Source organism: Onychostoma macrolepis, chromosome 22 (genome assembly GCF_012432095.1).
Source record: "Onychostoma macrolepis isolate SWU-2019 chromosome 22, ASM1243209v1, whole genome shotgun sequence".
In the NCBI taxonomy this organism is placed as follows: domain Eukaryota; kingdom Metazoa; phylum Chordata; class Actinopteri; order Cypriniformes; family Cyprinidae; genus Onychostoma; species Onychostoma macrolepis.
In genome coordinates, this window is record NC_081176.1 from 2,320,366 (window position 1) to 2,344,167 (window position 23,802).

Below are 23,802 nucleotides of genomic sequence, written 5' to 3' on the forward strand. Positions count from 1 at the left end.
CAGGAGGAAGGGACGGAGTCATGAGTGTGAGTTTGGATCTAATGATCAGTCCTGGAGTCTGGAGTGTTCTTACAGATACACATTCAGACACAATGACATAGAGACTCGTCTCCCTGTAGAGCCCATCAGCAGCAGAACAGGAGTGTGTGATGATGATTATGATTATGATGATGATGATGATATCTATAGAGTAGGAGTGTATGTGGATCACGGCGCAGGAACTCTGTCCTTCTACAGCGTCTCTGACACAATGAGCCTCATCCACACAGTCCAGACCACATTCACTCAGCCGCTCTATCCTGGGTTTAGTGTTAGTCCTCGATCATCAGTGACACTGTGTTGATGAATCAGAGAGATTCTACCCATAATGCTTTGAGCTGCGTGATGAGTCACTAACAGATGTTACAGAGTCTCTTCATCACATTAATATGAACATCAATCAGAATAAATGTGTGTCAGAAATCCTCACAGAGAGTCAGATCAGTCATTTATTCAGAAAATATTCATGTTATCATTCGTCTCATTTTTCTGGATTGTTTTTGTGCACAAATAATAAAACACAACGACAGATCATCTTGAGATCAGATTGTAATTGATGAATATGTAATATTTAATCTCTATTCCCTTCGCTAAGCCCCGCCCTCCTTAGTTACTGTTGCTACGCCTGTCAAGCTTTCGCGCCTGGCACGTCTATTTCAGTGTGTATGCAGCGGTGTCAGACATTCCCAAGGAGATAATTAGTCATTTTTGGTGAACAGGTGAAATATCTGCGAGAGCAAGACAAAAGGGACTGCAGTATGCATTCGAGGGATATATCCACGACCAGGGCCGCATTAAGACCTCACTGGGCCCTGGGGCTATGACTTACTGCAGGGCCCCCCATCACAATAATTATATATATAGCTTTAAATAGGATTTTTATCCTATCAACGTTTTTGATGCACTAAAAATTTCATAATTCTTGTTCCTAATTACAATATCACAAAACATAATACTAGTCTAAGTAAAACCAAGCTTACTTAAGACAAGTAAACAGTCAAAAATGACAAGAGAACAAAGATACATAAATCGACCCACTTGAAAAACTTAAAACACTGAATAAAAAACATTATATTGTATAAAGTAAATATACAAATAGACTGAATAGTCTTCACTGTATAAATTCAATATAGATTCATTCTTATTTTACAAAAGTGATTCAGTCAAGGACATGGAGTGATGTTTGATTCACATTATTGACACAAATGGCAACAGCAGCTATATGCTGGAAACCAAACAGCTGCTGCATGACTTTCATAGTATGAAAAACAAAAAAGAAAGAAAGAAAGAAAAATACACTATTGGAGTCAATGGGACCCAGAAACCTTGTTATGAACATTCTTCAAAATATCATCTTTTATGTTGAGGTGAACAAAGAAATTCATACAGGTTCAGAATAACTCGAGGCTGAGTAAATGATGACAGTATTTGAATTTTTGGGTGATCTATCCCTTTAAAATCACATCATACAACGCCAGGAACTCACATAGCCTACACTTCACATGCATGCTTTATCTTTAACTATAATGTTCACGTAAGACACAAATGACTGTTTACGAGGATACTCGCATTTTGACACATAGGCCTAACCATATTTGAACGTTTAAGCTCAAGGCGTGAAAAAGAACTCAAGTTTAGGAAGGTGCTTAACGCGCCGCGTGTTTTTAGGCTGTAACGCGTGCATTTGCCAAAATAAATTCTGCCCCGCTTCTTAATGTCCCTGAACAGTTACATTTGTTTTTAAACCACAATGTTTAAAATGAGTTTAAATGATAAGCTAACATCTTGACGCGCTAAACGATTGACATATTTCTACCGGATTATTTCTCAACCCAGAAGCGAATATAGGCCCATAGAGGTTGTTCAAATACAACAAGCGATATACATCGTAGAGATGCAGCAGAAGAGACCGCTGTGATGAACTTTTAAAGGTAAGACATTTATAGAACAAAATTGCATATTATCAGCACAGCTAATCAAATTATCTTGTGCATTAAAACAGATTATTATTAGATTATTCCTCACTTAATTAGTAGATTTATGGGATGTAATTCATTCTCTTCAGGCAGTTTCATTCGTTGTTGTGTAATTAAGGCTTTTAAACGTGATTTCTGCTGCTGGGAAGTTATTTAATAGATTTAGATTTATTGCAAAGGATGCTGATGGACCTGATCGAGAATAAAAGCAGTTTTCATTTCAGAATCATGCTAGGCTAAATTTCCAAAAATGTATTATATAGGCCTACCACTACTATTTTATAGAAGTAATCACAATAAACCTGTACTGTATTTTATACTTAAATGTCTTAGCTACTGTAGAAGCACTGTGTTGAAGGAGCAGATGCCACAGGACTGAAATGTGATGGAGCATCATTAACCATTCCTCCTGTGTTTTTCTCCTTCTCTATCTGGCTCAGAACAAGAAGCACCTGAAGACTCCCTGTAATGAGAAATCACCCTCACAATGAGTCTCTTCACTGGGTTTGGCAAGTCTTTCCCTGTTCTTTGTGAAAAAGTGCCAGTTCCCATATGATTACATCACATTTTGTTGGTGTAATCTATAGATTGCTCCTGCTGACTATATCCAGCCTCTTATGAAGACTTCAGATGACCAGCACCTGTGAAGAGATGACGCCAGCCCTTGAGAGGACTTCAGATGAAGCTGACTCTGAATAAACATACAAAACTGATCAATTTCCCTTTCATTGTAATCAATATCAAATCATGTAACCATTGCTTTAATTTAATTTGTTCATTGTTTCTGAATACATGACATTACTTAACTGCATGATTTGTATAGCCTAATTTCAGAACATTTCTGTCATATGAGCATTACTTTGACACCGTTACACCTGTTAACAGAACTCTTATTTGTAATGTAGAAACATTCATTTTCTGTAAAGCTGCTTAGAAACAATGTTTGTAATAAAAAGTGCTATACAAATAAATGTGAATTGAACAAAACTTGATGCATTGTTTTTCTCCTCTCCGTGTCAGTAGAAAAACCATTCATTCACACTCCTTTCTGTGAGACTGGAGCATCCCATGCAGCACAGCACACTATAGCGGAGACTGTTCAAGGACAGCATGCTTTATAGCATGTAAATAAGTGCATAACAAAAGTTAACATACATAAAAATATATGATTAAATGGATAAAAATATTAAAAGTTATTTTAAATTTGAATATACTACAAATATATATTTATATATATCAAAGAATCAAGAACATTAAAAGAATAATTCCCACTTAATCTTAAAATATCTTCACTTATTTGGAATGAATTTTCAAAGACAACAAGCTTAACATTCACCATGAGATTAATAAAACGACAATGAACATTAAGATGTGATTGCACTTGACTAACATACAAGTTGTTTGAAAACACACACACACATAATTATATTTACACAGAGAGGCTGAAGTTACCTTGGTAAAAGACCATGATGTCATTTATATAGCAAACATGGACTTTTACCATGGTAACATCGACCTAAAATATGTTAACATGGCAGGTAAGGATAGCTGACCACATTAATCCTCAAATATTCACGGATTTTATCTTTTAAAAGCAACACTGATACAGCTACGTATAAATTATTTTATTGTCTACTAATTACCAAAAATCGCAGTTCTGTCTCTGTAACTCAATGCATTCCAATCGCCCGCTATTAGCTTCCTGGAACTATTGAGGGCTACGTGAATCACGTGACGATCGAGCGTTTTGAACTTCCGTTGTCACAACTCTGTCTCTCTATGGCTCTGCCAATGACCAGTCAATCTACTCCACAGCCAATCACGGGCCCCCTCCTTGCTTGGGCCCCGGGGCTTCAGCCCCGCCTAGCCCAATGGTTAATGCGGCCCTGGTTGCAGCAGCTGTCCGGGTGGCTGGTCTCAGACCATCTTGGAGGTGAAGATGCTGGATGTGGAGGTCCTGGGCTGGTGCGGTTACACGTGGTCTGCGGTTGTGAGGCCGGTTGGATGTACTGCCAAATTCTCTGAAACGCTTTTGGAGCGTGGATGGTGGATGGAGTATCTCGGCAAAGTGCTCACTAACAGATTTAGACAGATTTGTGAACAATATTTGAGAGAAATAGGCCTTTTGTGTACATAGAAAAAGTCTTAGATCTTTGAGTTCAGCTCATGAAAAATGGGGGCAAAAACAAAAGTGTTGTGTTTATAATTTTGGTCAGTGTATGTAGACTTTTCTCCTCTCAAAATGCTAAAATAATAAACATTCCAGAATGTGTTATAACGGCTTGTGGTAACCGGATGTGACAGCACTACTGCAACACACATCACCACAGATCTGGCCCGCCAAGTATGTGTTTTAGATAAATAAGTGTATAAGTGTATAATAGTGTTGTGTGTTCCACAATTATTGTCAGGTGTTAACACTAGAAGCGCCAGAATTCCAAAACTACTAGAACAGCCGTGAGCGGTCATTTTGACCGCTATATTATAAACTCTATAATCTCTAAATAAATTGCCCAAATGAGAGATTAATGTATTAACTGTGTTAGGATATCTTTAAAAAACAAATAACACCAACATGTAGACTTTTTATTTAGTTAAAATGATAATTATAAATTTAGAAATATTCGCATCATTTCATAGTAAAATGTAATTATTGCATATTCAGTATTTCTCTGTATTTATTTAACATAACTCAGAACAACAAAATAACATTTAAAATGATCTATTTGATTATGATTTTTTTTTTTACAACATTTATGATACATTATAACACAGAACATAAGCTGGAAACAAGCAGCTCTAAAGTTAAAAAGAGTCACGAACGAAGTTTGGAACCATAAAACAATTACGCTACAAATTTTATATTAAATAAATATATCTATATCATGCTCAGCTATTTAAGATTCACAGTCAACACAAGTTACTTCTGTTCTTCTCGCACAATTTCCACACACGGGTTTGTGGCATTTGCAACAGGTGTCGCGCGATTTATTTTGTTTGCAGATTCTCCGCACCTGGCACTGTCTCCGTTTTGGTGTCAGTTGCGGGGGTTGATTGTGCTTTTGGTTGGGACCTTGTGTCAACTGCGATGCTGCCATTTTTTAAAAGGCAATAATAATTTGTAGTCCAAGAATTTGTATTTATAATCAAATGAGCATATAGTACTGGAGACGCTGACAGAGACAATAAACCGCGGGAAAGAACAATATCGCGCGAGATTTAAAGCGGTCAATATGACCGTTATGGCTTTAATAGGTAGAAATGCTCATATTTTTTTTGCCTTTTATGTAATTTATATAAAATCTATTGTAAGTAAAAATAGAAACACTTTTAGGAAAAGTCACAAACCAGCAAGATTGTTTTTTTTTATTCAACAAAGTTATTGTACATATACATTTCAAAACGGTCATTTTGACCGTCATGGCAGTTCTAGTGTTAATAAGATGGATTGCCTGAGTGAAGAGACTGTTCCTGTGCCAGTTGTTCTGGTGCTCAGAGCTCTGAAGCGTCGACCAGACAGCAACAGTTCAAAGAGTGAGTGTGCTCCTTTCAGTTTCACAAAGCGAAAACACAGGCCGTCCAATAAGATTTGAGCATTACATCACATGGCCAGAGCAACTGTTGTTACCCAAAAGGTCGACGCAGTGGTGCTAAAAGTTCAGAAGACTGTATTGAGCACGAGCGTAAAAACACAGAAGTAGAGGACTTTTTCCACAAGAGAGAAGAGTGAATGCTTCACAATCGGAAGTTATTACAAGAACTCGATGATGATTTAAATTGGGTTTTGAGCAAAAACGTTAATAATTACATACATTTTCAATGTAGCTTGATGCAAATTTCAGATTTTTTCAAAAGTATTTTTGTAAGCATTATGGATATTTTGTGTTTCTGATGAAGAAACAAGTTATTTATCTTAATTTAATGCTATATATTGAGCATCAGACGATGTAAACCACACGAGATACATACGCTACATGAAGAAAAAAATGCATTGCTGGTCGGCGCCACCTAGCGTGCAGGCATGAATTAGCAGAAGACGAACATTCATTTCGCTCTCGGTGTGAAAGCAACATTCGCGGGTGATTCACCTCACTTTTTCACATCGCGCTCAGTGTGGAAAGGCCTTTATTCTGAGGTCACCGTAGCCACCCAATCCAATCTGTTTCCAGATCAAATGGTGGATCAGCACCTAGAGATGACCTCTACAGCCCTGAATGTCAGCGGAGACCAGGACACCTGCACTCTTAGAAAAGTAGAAAAGAATAACCTCTTTTAGTCTTTTAGTAGTTTAAAAATCAACACAACTTTTTGTATTTACACACAGCATTTAACACAATATGTGTAGACCGATATGCTAACACTTTATGTATAGTTTTTAAAGACGTCCGTTATTTAAATTAGCTAATTGAACCAATAGGGACTAATGTTACGTTAGGGTCTTTGAACAGAATCCAGTCCATAGCCATTATAGTCTGTAATGACAGCGACATGCCATTTCATTTTACTTCTGTATTGTTATAAGTAAAATATCGTATTTATACCATAATCGCTTTATTATGTTAATCAACTAACCCTCGCGTCAAAACTGCTCATCAAAACCTGGCAGAATCAACAACTGGCAGACGATCTGAATGAGTTCTACTGCAACCCCATCTCTCCCCCACACCTGAACTGCAGATGAGAGAAGATGGTGTGCGCCAGGTCTTCAGAAGGAACAAGAGAAGGAAGGCACCAGGCCCAGACGGTGTGACACCAGTCTGTCTGAAATCCTGTGCTGACCAGCTGACCCCCATCTTCACACAGATCTTCAACAGATCACTGGAGCTGTGTGAAGTTCCTTCCTGCTTCAAACGCTCCACCATCATCCCCATCCCAAAGAAACCCAAGATAACAGGACTTAACGACTACAGACCTGTGGCTCTAACTTCTGTGGTCATGAAGTCATTTGAAAGACTGGTTTTGGCTCATCTGAAGGACATCACTGGACCCTTATTGGACCCCCTGCAGTTTGCCTACAGAGCAAACAGGTCTGTGGATGATGCAGTCAACATGGGACTGCATTACATACTGCAACACCTGGACAGACCAGGGACTTGTGTAAGGATTCTGTTTGTGGACTTCAGATCGGCCTTTAACACCATCATCCCATCACTCCTCCAGCCCAAACTAACTCAGCTCTCCGTGCCCACCTCCGTCTGTCAGTGGATCACCAGCTTCAGACAGACAGACAGCAGCTAGTGAAGCTGGGAAAATACACATCCAGCACCCGTACGATCAGCACTGGAGCTCCTCAGGGCTGTGTCCTCTCCCCACTGCTCTTCTCCCTCTACACCAACGACTGCACATCTAAAGACCGCTCTGTCAAGCTCCTGAAGTTTGCAGAAGACACCACACTGATCGGCCTCATTCAGGACGGTGACGAGTCTGCTTACAGACAGGAGGTTAAAGAGCTGACTGTCTGGTGCAGTCTTAACAACCTGGAGCTCAACACGCTCAAAACAGTGGAGATGATCGTGGACTTCAGGAGAAACCCCTGCCCCCCACTCACCATCATGAACAGCACTGTGACTGCAGTGCAGTGTTAATTTCATCGACGAAGACGAAAAATATTAGCTAAAATTAATATCTGATTATAAAAACTATGACAAAATTTATGCCGTGTCTTCATTAACAAGACGAGACGGGACTAGAATGTTATTTGAGGACTATCGGACATTCGAAATACATCCTATAGGCTAAGTTAACTGTCTTGTCTTTAAAAATGTGGTCCCTGTCATTGGATTACAATCAGATGAGGGGTGTATCTAGTCTCAGAGCGCGATCAGTTCTCAGCGCTCAAATACACACAACTGTCTATTGTGTAGAGTAAGAGTATCTCACGTAAATACAGTCAGTTATGGCTTAAGTGAGCGTAAACAGGTGGGTGAAAACTGAATGTGTGTCAGTATTACATGCATGCCTTCCGTCTTAAAGGGACAGCATTCCTAATTATCGTTTTTATAAATGTTAACCAACAAAAGATGTTAAATAAATGTATACTTAAGTAAAGCTACTGTATCTGAAAAATGAGTTTAATTTGTACCTCTACCAAAAAATGAAAATTTATTCCAGTTTTTCCAAATTCAATCCTTGATTCAAATTTCTCACAAGCTTAATTGATTTGGTGTAAAGAGAGAAGAATTGATGCCTATTTATGTTTGAATACTACATATAGCTACCAAAATAAATGCTGGTAACTGCACTTTGACTAAAAGTAATGACTAAAAGTTGGCAAAAATACAATGACTTTTCATCGACTAAATCTAGACTAAAACTATGAAAGACTCAAATGACTAAAATGTGACTAAGACTATTAATGAGTCCTGATCATTTAAACTACCTCCAGTTCTTCAGAAAAGTCTTCTGGGTTCTGCTCGTTCTTTGGTTTTCCAGCATCTTCTGCATATTTGAACCCCTTCCAACAGTGACTGTATGATTTTGAGATCCATCTTTTTTCACTGAGGACTCATACTATAAGATTCAGACATTCAAGTCAAGTCAAGTCAGATTTATTTCTATAGCAGTATTGACAGTAATAACCAAGAAAATACCAGTAAAGCTGCAGTGTTCTTCATTTATGAATCAAATTTAGCTGTAAAGCAGCTCTAAACAGACAACAGTGTCATTATTCAGCTGAATTGAGTTCAGTGTTGATTCAGTTCAGTTCAATAACAATGTGAATGCTGCAAAGTTCATTAGTTATGTGAACAAGTTTAAATGACTATCAATGAATATTCAAACATTCATTAGTGTTCAAGAACTCAACATGGGGTTGTAAACAGTAACCTATTAACAGTATGATCAGTGTGAAATGTTCTTATTTTGTGTAAAAATCTATTCTTTTTTTGCTTTTAAGAAGCTACAGAAGATTTAAAAAAAAATGTTTACATTTATGAAGTCACATTTATTTATATAGCACTTTATACAACACAGATTATTTAGAAGCTGCTTGAATCAAGTCATTTCAGCTGTAAATCAGCTCTAAAAAGACAATAGTGTCAGTATTTAACTTAATTTAATTCAACGTTGATTCAATTTAGTTCAAATACAGTGTGAATGTTGCAAAATTCATTAGTTATGAAGGCAGTCGTCCAGGTCAGTTTAGATCAAGTTTCAGAAAATATTCAAACATTTTGGTTCAAGAAGGCTCCACAAACTTTGAACAGAACGATTGGTGTGAATTGTTCTTGTTTTGTTTCTAGATCTTATTTTTAGTATTTCCCTTAAGAAGTTATTTACTTATTTCACATTTATTTATTTTGTCACGTTTACTTACATATAACACTTTGTGTAATACAGATTGTTTCAAAGCAGTTTCTCATTTTAATAAACAGGGAGATGTTGCAAAGTTAATGATGAAACACGTTCAGTTTGATCTGTGAAGCAGCGATACAGAAGACAATCGTGTAATTGTTCAGTTTAAGTGTTCAGTGTTGATTCAGTTCAATAACAGCGTGGACAATAGACAGGAGAGCACATGGCACCAACAACAAACAACAAGCCATGTGCTAACACACACAGTGACATCTGGTGGCCAACCAGGGCACACCAGCAGGGCCGTGACACCTAGCAACCACTCAGAACACCCTAGCAACAATCCAGAGTACCCTAGCAACTGCATAGCTTTAAAACCACTTCAAACTACTTTCAGAGCGTCAGGCTGGACTTTCTCAAGACGACATCAAAGATGGTCTATAAACGTCTTCATTGAGTTCAAGCTGCATGATAATATCATATTGTGTGTAGTATTGCAGCACTGAAAGAATCCATTCAACACATTTCAGTGTTTGTTGTACATTAATAATTGTTTATTTCAGTTCTAGAGATTAAATGATCGTTTGTTTATTGAAGTTAATGGATGTAAAAGTTTCTGTGCTGAATGAAATATTAATATTTAGTCTAGAAATACTTGATTCAACTGTTTATGAATCTGATTCTCAGATCAAATGACTCACTGAAATCTCTGACAAAGTCTGAATCAGATTCACAATAAATATTAATAATCGTTTCTATAAACTAACAATGTGTGATTTCATGATTTCAGTGTCATTTTCTGAACTAAACATTAAAAGTTTGTCATGATAATTAGTTTTTAAATTATGGTAAAAGTCTGGGAAATCTGATTGTCTAAATTTATTTCAATTTTACTTTTATTGTTTTGTTCATATTTATTTCTGTAGATCTTCATATAATACAGATTGATTCTGCAGCTTTATATTAATAAACAGGAAAATAACAGCTTCAAGGCTCCAAATTTCTTAAATTATGAAAAAATAAATTCAGTTTTAATGTCAGATATAAAGCAGATCTTCAGAAGACAATATATCGTGTCATTATTCAGATCAATTTAAACAGTTCCAGATGAAGTCAAAGTGAATTAATAAATGAATGTAATAGAAATCCTTCAGCTGCTGATGTGAAATCAGTGCATCTTTACTGTCATCTAGAGCTGAAACTGAGAAACTGACTGAAAATATCAGTGGATTTATTACAGATGACAGTCACAATAATAAGAGGCTGTTTGATAATGTAGTTAATAAATCTACATGACACTATATGCATTATATACAGGACTAAGGGATGTGATTATAGCAATAAAAGACTTCTAATAAAATATCCTAATTTAAATAAAGTGCAAAAATGTGTTCAGGAATTTTCATCAAACACTTCAACAGAACAACGGGTTTTTCCTGAATTACTAAAATACAATATGTTTGAGAAGAAATAACACACATGCATGAGCTAATGTGTGTGTGTGTGTGTAAGATACGTGAAATATTATCACGATGTAAAATAACAATTTTCTATTTTAATATACATTAAAATATAATTTATTTCTGTGATGAAATCTGTATTTTCAGCATCATTACTCCAGTCGTCAGTGTCACGTGATCCTTCAGAAATCATTCTAATATGATGTGATACTTTTTTTTTATTATTTGATGATTAAAAAGTTAAAAAGTTTGGGGTCAGTAAATTTGTATTCTTTCTTTTTTTGTACGAATTTTAAACTTTTAAGCAAGGATGTGTTAAATTGATAAGAAGTGATAGCAAAGTTTTATATTGTTAGACAAGATTGCATAACAACTGCTGTTCTTTTTAACTTTTTATTCATCAAAGAATCCTGAAAAAAAGTTTCCAAAAAAATATTTGGCAGCACAACTGTTGCCAACATTGATAATTCTGATAATAAATCAGCATATTAGAATGATTTCTGTAGGATCATGTGACACTTTAGACTGGAGTAATGATGCTGAATATTCAGCTGCGCATCACAGAAATATATTATATTTTAAAATATATTCAAGCATTCTTTGCAGCGTTTGCTGATATTTTTCTGCACAGTGATGACTAGTGAAAAGCGTTTCTATTAATTTACTTAAATGTACAGTTAACTCAGAATTCTGTCGTCATTTACATATGTTTTTCCTAACCTCTGACTGTTGTTTTTCTGATATTGATACATTGTAAATTATTTAAAAAATGGGTATTTCATTTTTTGAACTTATAATGTATTTTTCTTTCTCCATCAGGGTGTGGCCAAAGGTTTAATCGGTGCTTTGTCATCGTTGCAAGATTTCAGATGCAACCCGGTCAGTTCTTCCAAGACCAACATGATCTCACAGAATTCCGTGTAATGTTCACGGACTTAATTAACCTCCGAATCTGTGGTGACATCACGGAATCACCGAAAATTCCGTGATGGGCTCACAGAAACAAATCCGTGATGGGCTCACAGAAGTGATAGCAATGTAAGTCAGTGACAGGTATCAGCCGTGCTCCACGCACGGAAACCCTTAGCATCAATATGCCGATGCGATACTGGGAAATTTATCGGCATCATTATTGTTCAGAACTGGGTAGGTTTAGGGTAGGGGTGGGGTCAGGTACTCCAGTGAAAGTATAACTGCATCGGAGTCACTCTTTTTACGTGGTCCGATGCAGCGCTGGTGTTGAACCAGTGAATCCGTGCATGGACCACGGCTGATGCCTTCTGTGAGCACATCACGGAATTTTCGGCGATTCCGTGATGCCACCACAGATTCGGGGTTAATTAAGTCCGTGAACATTACACGGAATTCTGTGAGATCAGGTTGTCCAAGGCACCAAACACTGGCTCGAGACCAGAACGCACCACTGCAGCTACATACTGTGCGTACTTTCAAGACCAGGAGTTTATTGTTTTCATTCCAGGTAATGTGTGTAAATGATTAGAGTTTTTACTACAATTCTAATGTGCTTTACTGTTCTCAGTGGCATCTACGCTAATATTAGTCTGTTTCATTCTTATTCCGAGGTGAATGTAGCCACCCAGATCCAGTCCGTATCCAGATCAGATGGTGGATCAGCACCTAGAGATGACCTCTACAGCCCTGAACGCCAGCGGAGACCAGGACACCTAGATGAGCCCCAGAGACAGATCCCCTCCGAAGACCTCGTTGGCCATCGGGACAAGACCACAACTGTAATATTCAAGCTGTTTGAATATTAATAAGTTGCGCAAAACTTACTATGATCATGTTGAAGCTTACGTGGTACCAAAGGCCAATCAGAGATTGCTTAACAATCTCATCAATGAGAAAATGCAGTCTGCCACGGAAACATTTGATCAATTCATCACTGAGCTCAGATTGCTCGTTAAAGACTGTGGTTATACGAACCCAGAGGAGATGGTGAGAGACCGTGTCATTTTCAGCATTTATTCCCCACAAGTTGGAGAGAAATTACTCAATCAGGGTGCTGAATTCATGTTAGAGAAAGCGGTAGACATTGCCAGATTGCTTGAGATTGCGTAAGCCCAGGTGAAAAGCATGGCGAGTGGAAGCATGAATGCGGAGCAGGAGCAACAAGTGCACTCAATAAGAAAGCATGCAAAAATACGACAGAGCCGTCAGAACAACACAAAAACTTACAACGTGCAGGTAGGGGTGTGCGATATTGAAAACAAATGATATCTTGATATTTTTGGGGATTTTTTCGATAACGATAATTAGACGATATTTTATTGAATGTGTTATTGTGCTGATATCTGACTACCGTGGACAGCTGCAGTTTTGATATTCTTCATATTCTGTGTGGTTAGTTCACATCAGTGATAGAAATTAATCTTTTCATATAAGTTTAAATTCATTTTTACCTTTTATGGGCAATTTTACCTTTAAAAAAGCCAATTTTCCTAAAAGTGGGCATCTTTTGAATCAAATTGTTACATTTAATCAGTCAATTAGAATAATAAGACATTTAGGCTGTTACCGAACAAATGAAACCAGTTTCAACAAAATTAATCTTTGCGGAAGTTGCATCTGAATGTCATTTAGATGTATTTACACAGTTTAATTCAGTTACAAATGCATAATGTTTTGATATTTTAAACATAAAACATTTAATACTGATATTTGAAATTATTTTAAAATGAAAAGATACTTTGAATGTGAAATTAAAACCGCCAGCAGGTGGCAGCAAGTCACTGTTAATAAGTGAGTCATTGCGACTGAACCGAATCATTTAAACGGTTGATTCATTCAGGAACGAAACACCGTCATGTTTCTCAGAGACGCAAAGCAGTGCTTTATCTGTTTGGAATAATTTTTGTTGGCGAAATGGTGCAAAAACAGGCAATATGGTGTCTAAAACATAAGTCTCTTAATATTAACTTATTGTTTATTGAACTGTTGTATAAAACCAATATCACATTTGTAATCATGCTTATTTAAAAAAAAAACGGCACTCTTCATGTGATTTTAACCATATGAAATGATATATATATATACGCATTTTCTGCCCCGTATCTTGAATTTTGTGATCATTCTTAATGCATTTTATTACTGAATCATGCAGTGAAAGAACACACTCCAAATGCGTGCGTGCTCTCTAGACTTCATCACTCACTTACTCACTTAACGCCTCAATTCATGCGGATACTGCGGGAAAGAACACAAAAGAAGAGAAACGTGTCCAGCAAAAGGAAAACAATGTGCTAAATGTGGCAAGTGGAATCATTTTGCAAAGGTTTGCAAGTCCAGATCCAAGTCAGTGCATTATGTAAGCGAAAACCAAACTCAAGATACACTGTGTGCAGAATTATTAGGCAAGTTGATATTCTGGTCATATTTTTTTTCCAAGAACATTTTACCAATTCCAAACCACATCAATCTTAATAACTACTATTGATTTTGTATTTAATCATTTATAAGTGATATATAATTGTCCATGAAGGCTGATAGTCAGAAACTTCTTATTTCAGGTGTGCAGAATTATTAGACAGGTTTTCCTTTACAGATAAAATGAGACAAAAAAGAGATTGAACTCAAGAATAAAAGTTAAAAAAAAATTATTAAATGCCCATGAGAAGGATGCAATACTAATGCAATAATAGAATTAGCAAAGTTAAGGCATGACCATTGGGCAGCGAAATGCTCATTGGGTCAGCAAGGTCAGAAAAAACAGGTGGAGAAGAAAAGACACGTTAACTGCAAAAGAATTAAGAATTAAGGTGAAGAATTAGGTGAGAAACCATCAGGAATCATTTAGTCTCCAGCACCATCATTTTCCAGAACTGCAACCTTCCTGGAGTCTCCAGAAGTGCAATGTGTCAGGTTCTCAGAGACCTTGCTTGGGTAAAAAATGCTAAAAAAATAACCCTCACTTAATATGAATAACATGCTGAAGTGTTGTGAAATACATGAAGACTGATTTTGTATAGGCTTTATGGACGGATAAGTTGAGAGTAACTCTTGAAGGACCAGCATCACATCCTCTTGTGCCACTGTTTGAAGAATTTATCTTCCAGAATCTGGCAGTAAGTTTTAGGAGCTCATTTTTAATCAATCCTGCAAGACAGACTTTTCAGGATAGGAGATGAACTAAAATGAGCTCCTAAAACTTACTGCCAGATTCTGGAAGATCAATTCTTTGCTTTCTTTGCTCGTCTCTTGGTATTGCAGGGCTTTATAATGATATGATTGGGGGTCACTGAGTTTCAGATGTTTCCAGAATTTAATTGCCCTTTTTTGTGTCTTTATGATTAGAGGATATTTGCCTAATTCTGCCCTGCATGCGTTATTTGTTGTGTGCTGGTGCACGTGTAATATAGTTTTACAGAGTTCTGCATGCAGGGTCTCGATTGGATGTTTTTCCCATTTGGTGAGATCTTGATGTGGATTGGTCAGTGGACCCCACACCTCACTGCCATAGAGGGCAATGGGCTCAATTACTGATTCTAATATTTTCAGCCAGATTCTAATAGGGATTTCTATAGGACATTGCCGTTTTATGGCGTAGAAGGCCCTGCGTGCTTTATCTCTCAGTTCTGTCACAGCATGGTTAAAGTTTCCAGTGGATGTGATTTTCAAGCCCAGGTAGTTGTAGTGTAATGTGTGTGTTATCTGGTTAGTGCCTAATGTAAATGTGTGTTGTGTTCCCTGGGATCTGGATCTTTTCTGAAATATCATAATTTTAGTTTTATTCAGGGCCCAGGTCTGGCAGTATTGCTGCAGCAGGTCCAGGTTCTGCTGCAAACCGTGTTGAGTGGGAGACAGCAGAACCAGATCATCCGCATACAGCAGGCATCTGATCTGTGAGTCGTGTAGAGCGAGGCCAGCGGCTGCAGATTGCTCCAGACGGAGCGCCAGGTCATTGATGTAAATGTTGAATAATGTTGGGCTTAAGCAGCAGCCCTGTCTCACTCCACGCTCCTGGGAAAGATACCTCGTACGTTTGGTGCTGATTTTTATGCCACATTTACTTTCAGTGTACATTGATTTAATAAGGTCATAGGTTTTACCTCCTATGCCACTTTCAATAGTTTTGTAAAATAGTCTTTGGTGCCAAATTGAGTCGAAAGCTTTTTTGAAGTCGATAAAGCATGCATATATTTGACCTTTATCTTGGTTAACATGTTTTTCAATTAGAGTATGTAATGTATAGATGTGATCAGATGTACGGTAATTTGGTAAAAATCCGATTTGACTTCTGCTCAGTACATTGTGTGTGATGATGAAGTCTAATATTCGAGCGTTTATTATGCTACAGAATAACTTTCCCAGGTTGCTGCTCACACAGATGCCTCTGTAGTTGTTAGGATCAAATTTATCTCCGTTTTTAAAGACTGGTGTTATCAAGCCTTGACTCCAGACGTCAGGGAAGTAACCTACACTCAGAACCACATTGAATAGTTTTAGAATGGCCAACTGGAATTTACTGCTTGTGTGTTTTATCATTTCATTTAATATCCCATCAGGTCCAGATGCTTTTTGTGTTGGAGGTTTCCAACAAACGATTACGACAAATATTGCCTCTTAATGGGAAGGTTAATTTTTGATCAGAATTTTTGATTATTGATTAGAAGGTGCTCCTAAATTTTTTAAAGTAGAATTATCCGGAGTAGAATTATCTGTGAATAAGTGTTAAGAATTAAGATAAACGTTATTATTCAAGTGTAGTGTAATTGAAATATTGTCCATAAAATATCTTTATTTCACAAAAAGTATATTTTTACTTCATCAGAAAATATAGATGTCCACAGTGGTCTTAAAGTCCCAAGTCCTGAAGTTATTTTTCAAATTTTAGTATGATATCACAAAATAGGTTCCTGCAAGCTATCATGGCACGTTCCCAAAATTGCAACTATGATGCTCTAAAACGCCAATTGGTATTCTATTTAGAATTTATTATATGAACATGAATGTACTTACTTTGCACATTATTTATTTTCCTTTGAGGGTCACATCACCTGACAGCTGTCCCCCCCACTTTTAAAATGGCTGCTACGCCCCTATCGCTGAGTATTTCAGTGTTTCTCAACTGGAGACAACATCAACAACAAAAAACTTAATTCTTAATGTTTTTCTGATGCGAGACTTTTATTTTAAAAGACGTGCTTGAAAGCTGTTGACTCTTCTGTCAGATGCAGTTTAAGTAAAGAGTGCCTGAGAATGTCAGTGTCATTATTCTATCGCTATTTCTGTAACTTGTTAGGAAATAAAAAGTGTCTCACCTCAGAAAAACGAACGATCCTGTCCTGTGTTCGTAGCGCGCTGTATATCACTTCACTAAAGCCAGAAAATACGAGCATGCAACGCGGGAAATAAAAGTACAGTAACGATAAATCACATAACTGTTAGCTGGGAAGGATTTGCATGAAAGTATGATATTCAGGAGCAGTTTCCACATTTCATTAACAGTTCATGTTATTTACCATGGTAACTGTTGTTTCCATAATCCAAAAATACCATGTTATTTTCACTTTGTGTCATTTTGTATATGTTTAAATGACTGTAGTGGCTCAAACCAACTTAATTGTATTAACAAAAACTAATTTGGGACTGCTATTTAATAGCCTTACCTTATAGGCTGTTTATTCAGTATTAATCATATTCTTAACAGTCTTAACTTAATTTTTGTGAAATAAATTTGCTTTTGTTTTGTTACAAATTCCATTCAAAAAGAGACCTTAGGAATGCTAAGGGGTTAATTATATTATATATTTTATTTAATGCAGTCCAGTATTTAAAAGAATGGCTTTCGAGTTAAGTTTGATGTTAAAGAAAGCTTTCACAGACTCTTCATATTATTTTATTTTATTAATGGAACTAGTTTGATGAACACTTTATTTCAAAATCCACTTTATTTCAAAAAGGATTTTTCTATTGGACTTTTTGTGGCTGTTTGTTTGTTTATGTTTACTGAAAACTGAAATAAAACCGGAAAAATTACTGCTTAGATGTGTGTTTTTAAAAAATAATAATTTATTGACAGTCTGTATATTAAGTGTATCATTCAACTTTTTCCCATGGTCTAGAGTTAAAAACAAAAAATAAAACAACACAGCAATATCGAATCGCAAAATTTGTAGAAATATCGAGAAATTTCGGCACCCAAGTATCGTGATAGTATCGAATCGGGAGGTAGGTGTATCATCCCATCCCTACTATTTATACATTTATTTATTTAACACGCATACTTATTTACATCTCATTGCATTTGTACATAACATACCTGTACACACATCTAATACCAACTATTGTCTATTTTGTATATTGTAATTTTTTTCTTTAAATATTTTTGTCTTCCCTATTTACTTATTCTATTTTTATTCTTTTTATTATCTGTGTCTTGTCTTGTCGCTGTCATTCTGTTTGTGCTGTGGAAGCTTCTGTCATCAAAACAAATTCCTTGTATGTGTAAACACACCTGGCAATAAAGCTCTTTCTGATTCATTAACATCCATGAAACTTTTAAATAGCACAAAATCTTCTTTACAGTAGAAAAAGTTCCACAGATTGTTAATAAGAAGGGAAAAAATTAAATGGTTAAATTATTGAATTAAATTTAAAAAATATTATTATTACAATAAAATAAATGACATTTTTCCCACCGCATTCAAGCAGGCTCGGGTAACCTAACTGCTTAAAAAATCCACACTAGACACTTACAGACCAGATACAGACCAGCACCTGGCCCCCGGACACTAGGGGCCCCCGAGACTATTCTCTTTTACGTTTTAAATAAGGTTGCCAACTGTTCCTTATAATACGGAATCACCCCATATTTGAGGCATCAGAGAAGCATTCCATATGAAAGTTATACAGAATGCAGTTTGTCCCGTATTTACAGACATACGCTGTATGACCACCAGACCATACATATAACAGATTATTCTTTTTCCAAATCATTGTTTGAACTGCGAACGTAGTCGCTCCAGAAAGGCTTTAAGACCAAGTCTTAAAGGAATCCTTTGCCGCCTAGTCGCTCCCGCTTTAAGCTTTTGATTTCTTCAAATCAGTTTGATTATTGATCGTAAGCTAGAAAACATACAATCTACCTGAGGGAAGATGTCTTTTACTATTGTAAGATAATGTTGTTAAATAGAGAAAGAAAATAACACACATTTTTACAATTTTAACTTCTAGTGTATTATTAAATGATCAAAAGGGACTACAGATGAAAATTAGCCAGTTTTGGCTAAATCTGGTACATTTTACATATTGTATGTATTATTAATGTGCCTTGTCCCTGATTAAATAAATGAAATAAATTTGGACCTCATGATTGAAAAACAAATTTAAGCACCAAAAGGAGCACACACTATATGCTATAAGATTACTTTATTTCAAAAAAAAAAAAAAAATCTTAATTTTCATGCATTCATAGACTATGGTTGCAATAGAGAAGCAGGAAAAAGCCCTTTTAGTGGTAAGTGATATTTAATTAATTTTATTTGCTAGGCTGTTTCTGATTTGTAAGATTATCACTCGATAATATTGTTTAATTTATATACACAATTTTTTGCCTACTATGGGATTATGATGTGTGCATTGTGTTTGTTTATTTTTATTTCACGGGTTGTATCATATGATGTCTTCATATTTTCAACCCAAACACACGGTAAAGAAACGGGATATTCATAAGACAGTAACGTGCGCATCTTTATATGGTGTTTGTTTGATTGCACATTTAATTTACAATTTTATTCACTCTAACCGGCATATAACGGGGGGATGGGGGGGCCCAAAGCTGCGTTAGCCCAGGGCCCCGCAAAGGCTTAATGCAGCACTGGTCTCACCTCACGGTCCAGGGGACGGGAGGTAATCAAATCACATGGTCTGGTCACTGGGGTTCCTCAGGGATCGGTCCTGGGACCCCTCCTCTTCTCAACATACACTACATCACTGGGACCCATTATTCAGGCACATGGGTTTTCCTATCCAATGATAGCTGCTCGGATCTCAGACTGCCTGGCAGACATCTTGGCATGAATGAAAGAACATCATCTGCAACTCAACCTGGCAAAGACTGAGCTCCTTAACTGTGGTTGGTTAATGAGCAGCGGCTCGTTAGCAGCAGAGGCACAAAATCACTCTCCAGGGCATTCTTTCATTGTACCCTTTTGGTGGAATGACCTACCAAACTCCATCTGGACAGCCAAATCCCTCACAAGCCTCAAGAAACAACTGAAAACTCATCTCTTCAATGAGCATCTAACTGCCTCCTCATAAAAAGAAAACAATCCTATGCTTTCACTTTATCTGTTCTCTTATTACCCTTTATCCCTTCCAGTCCTAGCTTTTATTATTCTGAATGATAACTGAAACCTTGTATAGCGGCATTTCACGTTTTATGATAAATTGTTAAGTCGCTTTGGATAAAAAAAAAAAACATCTGCCAAATGAATAAATGTATATGTAATGTTAATAAAATGTTATTTTGTTGTCTTACAACAAAAGGTCAGAGTAGCATCAAGTTATGTTTACCACAGACAAAACTGAAAAACATTATAAAAACTCATAGGAAAATCTCAAGGGCGCTCACGGCCAATTAATGTTCTGGGTTTGGCTGTCATGGTGTGGTGAATACAGACACAGAATGCCATGATAGATCATAAAGTAGATCGAACCTCTTGATCTTCCTGTCAAACACGTTAATAGATCTCCACCTGCTGGACAACACGAGTGAGAGCAACGGTCTTAAAACTTTCACTGTCTCGTCTGGGTGTGATCAGCCTGATTCCAACGATTCCTAAAGCAGTGATTCCAGATTTAACACAATCTGTGTTATAAATATCTGCAGCAAAACAGATATATGCTGACCAGGAATACACACACATTTATATAGCGCTTTTAACAATACAGATTGTGTCAAAGCAACTCTCCAATATCAGAATAGGAAAATAGTGTCAATAATGTAAAATGACAAGATTAAACACTCAATTTTCAGTTAAAGGCATTTCATTATTGAATTCAGTGATGTCATCGTCCAGCTCAGTTCAGTTTAAATAGTATCTGTGCAATCATGTAGACGATATCTCTGGAAAATAAGTGAGCAAGTGATAACCTTTAGCAACTATTTACTTTTAATGAGACCAGGGGCCAGCTGCATCTTATGACTGTGCCAGTGTCTTAAGACTGTGTCTTATGAGAAGTTAGCCAAGGAGTATCAAATCAGATCAATTTACGTTTTAATATAACTGTCCTAAAAAAAGTTATGAACAGTCTTAAAGAATAAATCTGATGACTCGTAAGACTATTCTTAGCAGTTTATGCAACTGGGCCCAGGTTTTATAGTCAGATAAAGTGGCTTGGCGTACACAGAAAAGAACATGCAGAACATTTTCCCTACTATACAGGGTTAGATGACTCCCTTAAGAGCAATGTGCATTTACTTTTAAACTGTAACATATTTAGATATACGTTTAGCATGATGATGATGCATCAGCCAATTTTATTATAGGAAATAAATATTTAGTTGCTAATTTAGCTGTAATAGCACAAAATTTAAAATATTACAGTTTTTTTTTAACTGCTTACACACAAAATCTTTACTTGTCACACAATTTCTGAAAGCTGACACTCAAACAGCAGAAGCACACACCAAATCTGCAAAACCAGACACTAATTATCATCCTTAGACTCAGTTTTCAATTTCATAAAACACTTTTTGCAAAACACAACACACAATTTTCTATGTAACACACAAAAATCTAACAGGGAGTATCTTGATTTCTTTTTTTCTTTAGAACAGGCCTATAAACACACGTCTACACAACTGTTTCTTTTATTTCGTACTGTGTAATACTGTATTCACAATCACAAAAAAAAAAAAAGGTTTGCTTTCAATCTTGCTTCAGTATTTACAGTGAATTTATCAATATCCCTCAATTCTTGGAGAGAGATTCCTAAATGCAATTCTTGGATTTGTGAGTACAGTTTTGAAAAAAAGAGGGAAAGTTTAAAAAAATAAAAAATTGTAATAAAAAATATTGTAATTGAGTAATAAGTAAACTGGTATTTCTATATATAAATATATAAACGCCACTTTCAAATAAATGATTTTTTTTTCTGCTGCTAATTGCCGTGCATTATTCTCCACATATTGCGCGATCTGAACCCTCAACACGTTTTGTCAAAAAAGCCGGTATTGTCCACTTTCAAGGCATTGTGAGTTCACGTTTTACTGCAGAAGCAGACAAGTGCTGCTTAATATTTTTTGGGACCTCTGATACTTTTTTTCAGGAACAGTGTGTTTATTCAAAAATAAAATAAATTGTGTTACAATATATACTACTATTCAAAAGTTTGGTGTCAGTGTTTTTTTTTTTTTTTTTTTTTTAAAGAAATGAATATTGTTATTTAGCAAGGATGTGTTAAGTAATAATGGATAAAAAGTTATAGTAAAGACTTATAGAAAAGATTTCTATTTTTAATAAATGTTGTTCTTTTTAACTTTTTATTCATCAAAGAATCAAAGAAAAAAGCATCACAGGCTCCAAAAAAATATTAAGCAGCACAAGAGTTTCAAGGAATACATTATATTTTAAAGTATACTTAACTAGACGGATAACTAGAGATGTGGTGGAAATGACATTTGTTCATTGCAGGTCGGAAAAATTTAAAATATTAACAATTTCTCTTGTAATCTAAGTTTATCCTCTTACAGACCTTAAAACTAGACAAATTATTTAAACTTATGAGACTGTGTTTCGTGACTTTTGAACAAGTTTTTTTTATTCAACTTTACAAGGCTAAAAGTGCCCCTAGTTGAAGAAACGCCCTTAAACGTCTGCGTTTGGCTTCAAATGGTGTTTTGAGGACAGTATTCTATAAAAATGAGTTGCATTCTGATTCTGACATCCAAAGGCACAACAGTACATTTTATCTCTTATTCCGTGGATGTTTCCCGTTTCACTCCGCTTACCGTGTGTTTCTGCCGCCACAATCCGCGCGCGCAGCTGCGAGTGACGTAACTGTGACGTCTACACGAAATTGGTCTGTAGTTTAAATGATAAAAAGTAATCTTAAAGTTAATAAATGCCTTTAGTTTTAATAATTTAAACAGGCCTTTGAAGTTTGGGCAATAACTCCTGGCAGTGATGTTTTTTCGTGTAGTTGATTCTGTGCTAAATCTAATATATATATATTTTTAATGTTGTAGATTTAAGTAGAAAATGAGAATTGCTAAAATTATTGAATATATTTTGAGACAAAGGTTTTCTTAATGATTACCAGTTTGATTTAAGATAATTAAAGCAACAGTTTTTCAATAACTAGAACTAGAATATGTAAAAGTATGCCCAGATAGCACACGTACGTCTGCAAGATGTCTGTTGAAGATCTCTTGATCTGGAGAGCATCTGCTGTATACAAACATCTGTGAGATGTCAGTTTTACATACATTCTAAATCATAAACATCTTAAAGACATCTTAGAGACGTCTCTTTGACATCTAAAAGGAAACGTCCTATAGACGTATTGCAGATGAGCAAACACTCTAAAAAATACGTCTTGCAGATGAAAATGCAGACATCAAATAGACGTCTCCGAGATGTACGTGTGCTGTCAGGGTGGTATTTGGGGTAAAAAGCACAATAATTAACATGATGGCACAATAATTAACATGATAATTAATAGATGGCTGACTTTTCCAATTGTTGACATGACATGGTTAGATTCAGAAATATCATATAGCCTATTATGTTGGGTGTGCACCTTAGAGATAATCACCATGTTTACAATGAAACCATCATATTTAAAAACATGATATTAATCATATCATATAATAAAATAAAATTTGTTGTTACTACTGTAAATCTATATTAACTTATTATGGGATCTCCTTCAATGCTTTCAGAATCTTTACTTTTTATTTTGTTTCTGTATTTTAAAATATATTTAACATTTTAATGACAGTATATTTATTGAACATTATTTTTCAAAATTAGCAGAAAATAGCCTAGTACAAACTTTGCTAAAGT

General features: G+C 36.0%; 1 protein-coding gene across 1 annotated transcript in view; it reads left to right on the forward strand.

The window, feature by feature from the left end:
• LOC131530119 (NACHT, LRR and PYD domains-containing protein 3-like) overlaps positions 1-558 on the forward strand; it is a 33,027-nt gene extending 32,469 nt beyond the window's left edge. The window contains exon 14 of the mRNA XM_058760239.1: positions 1-558. This exon is cut by the window's left edge and continues 232 nt beyond it. Within this exon, the coding sequence (XP_058616222.1) occupies positions 1-343 (343 nt within the window). The 3' untranslated portion in view covers positions 344-558.
• The last annotated feature ends 23,244 nt before the right edge of the window (positions 559-23,802 follow it).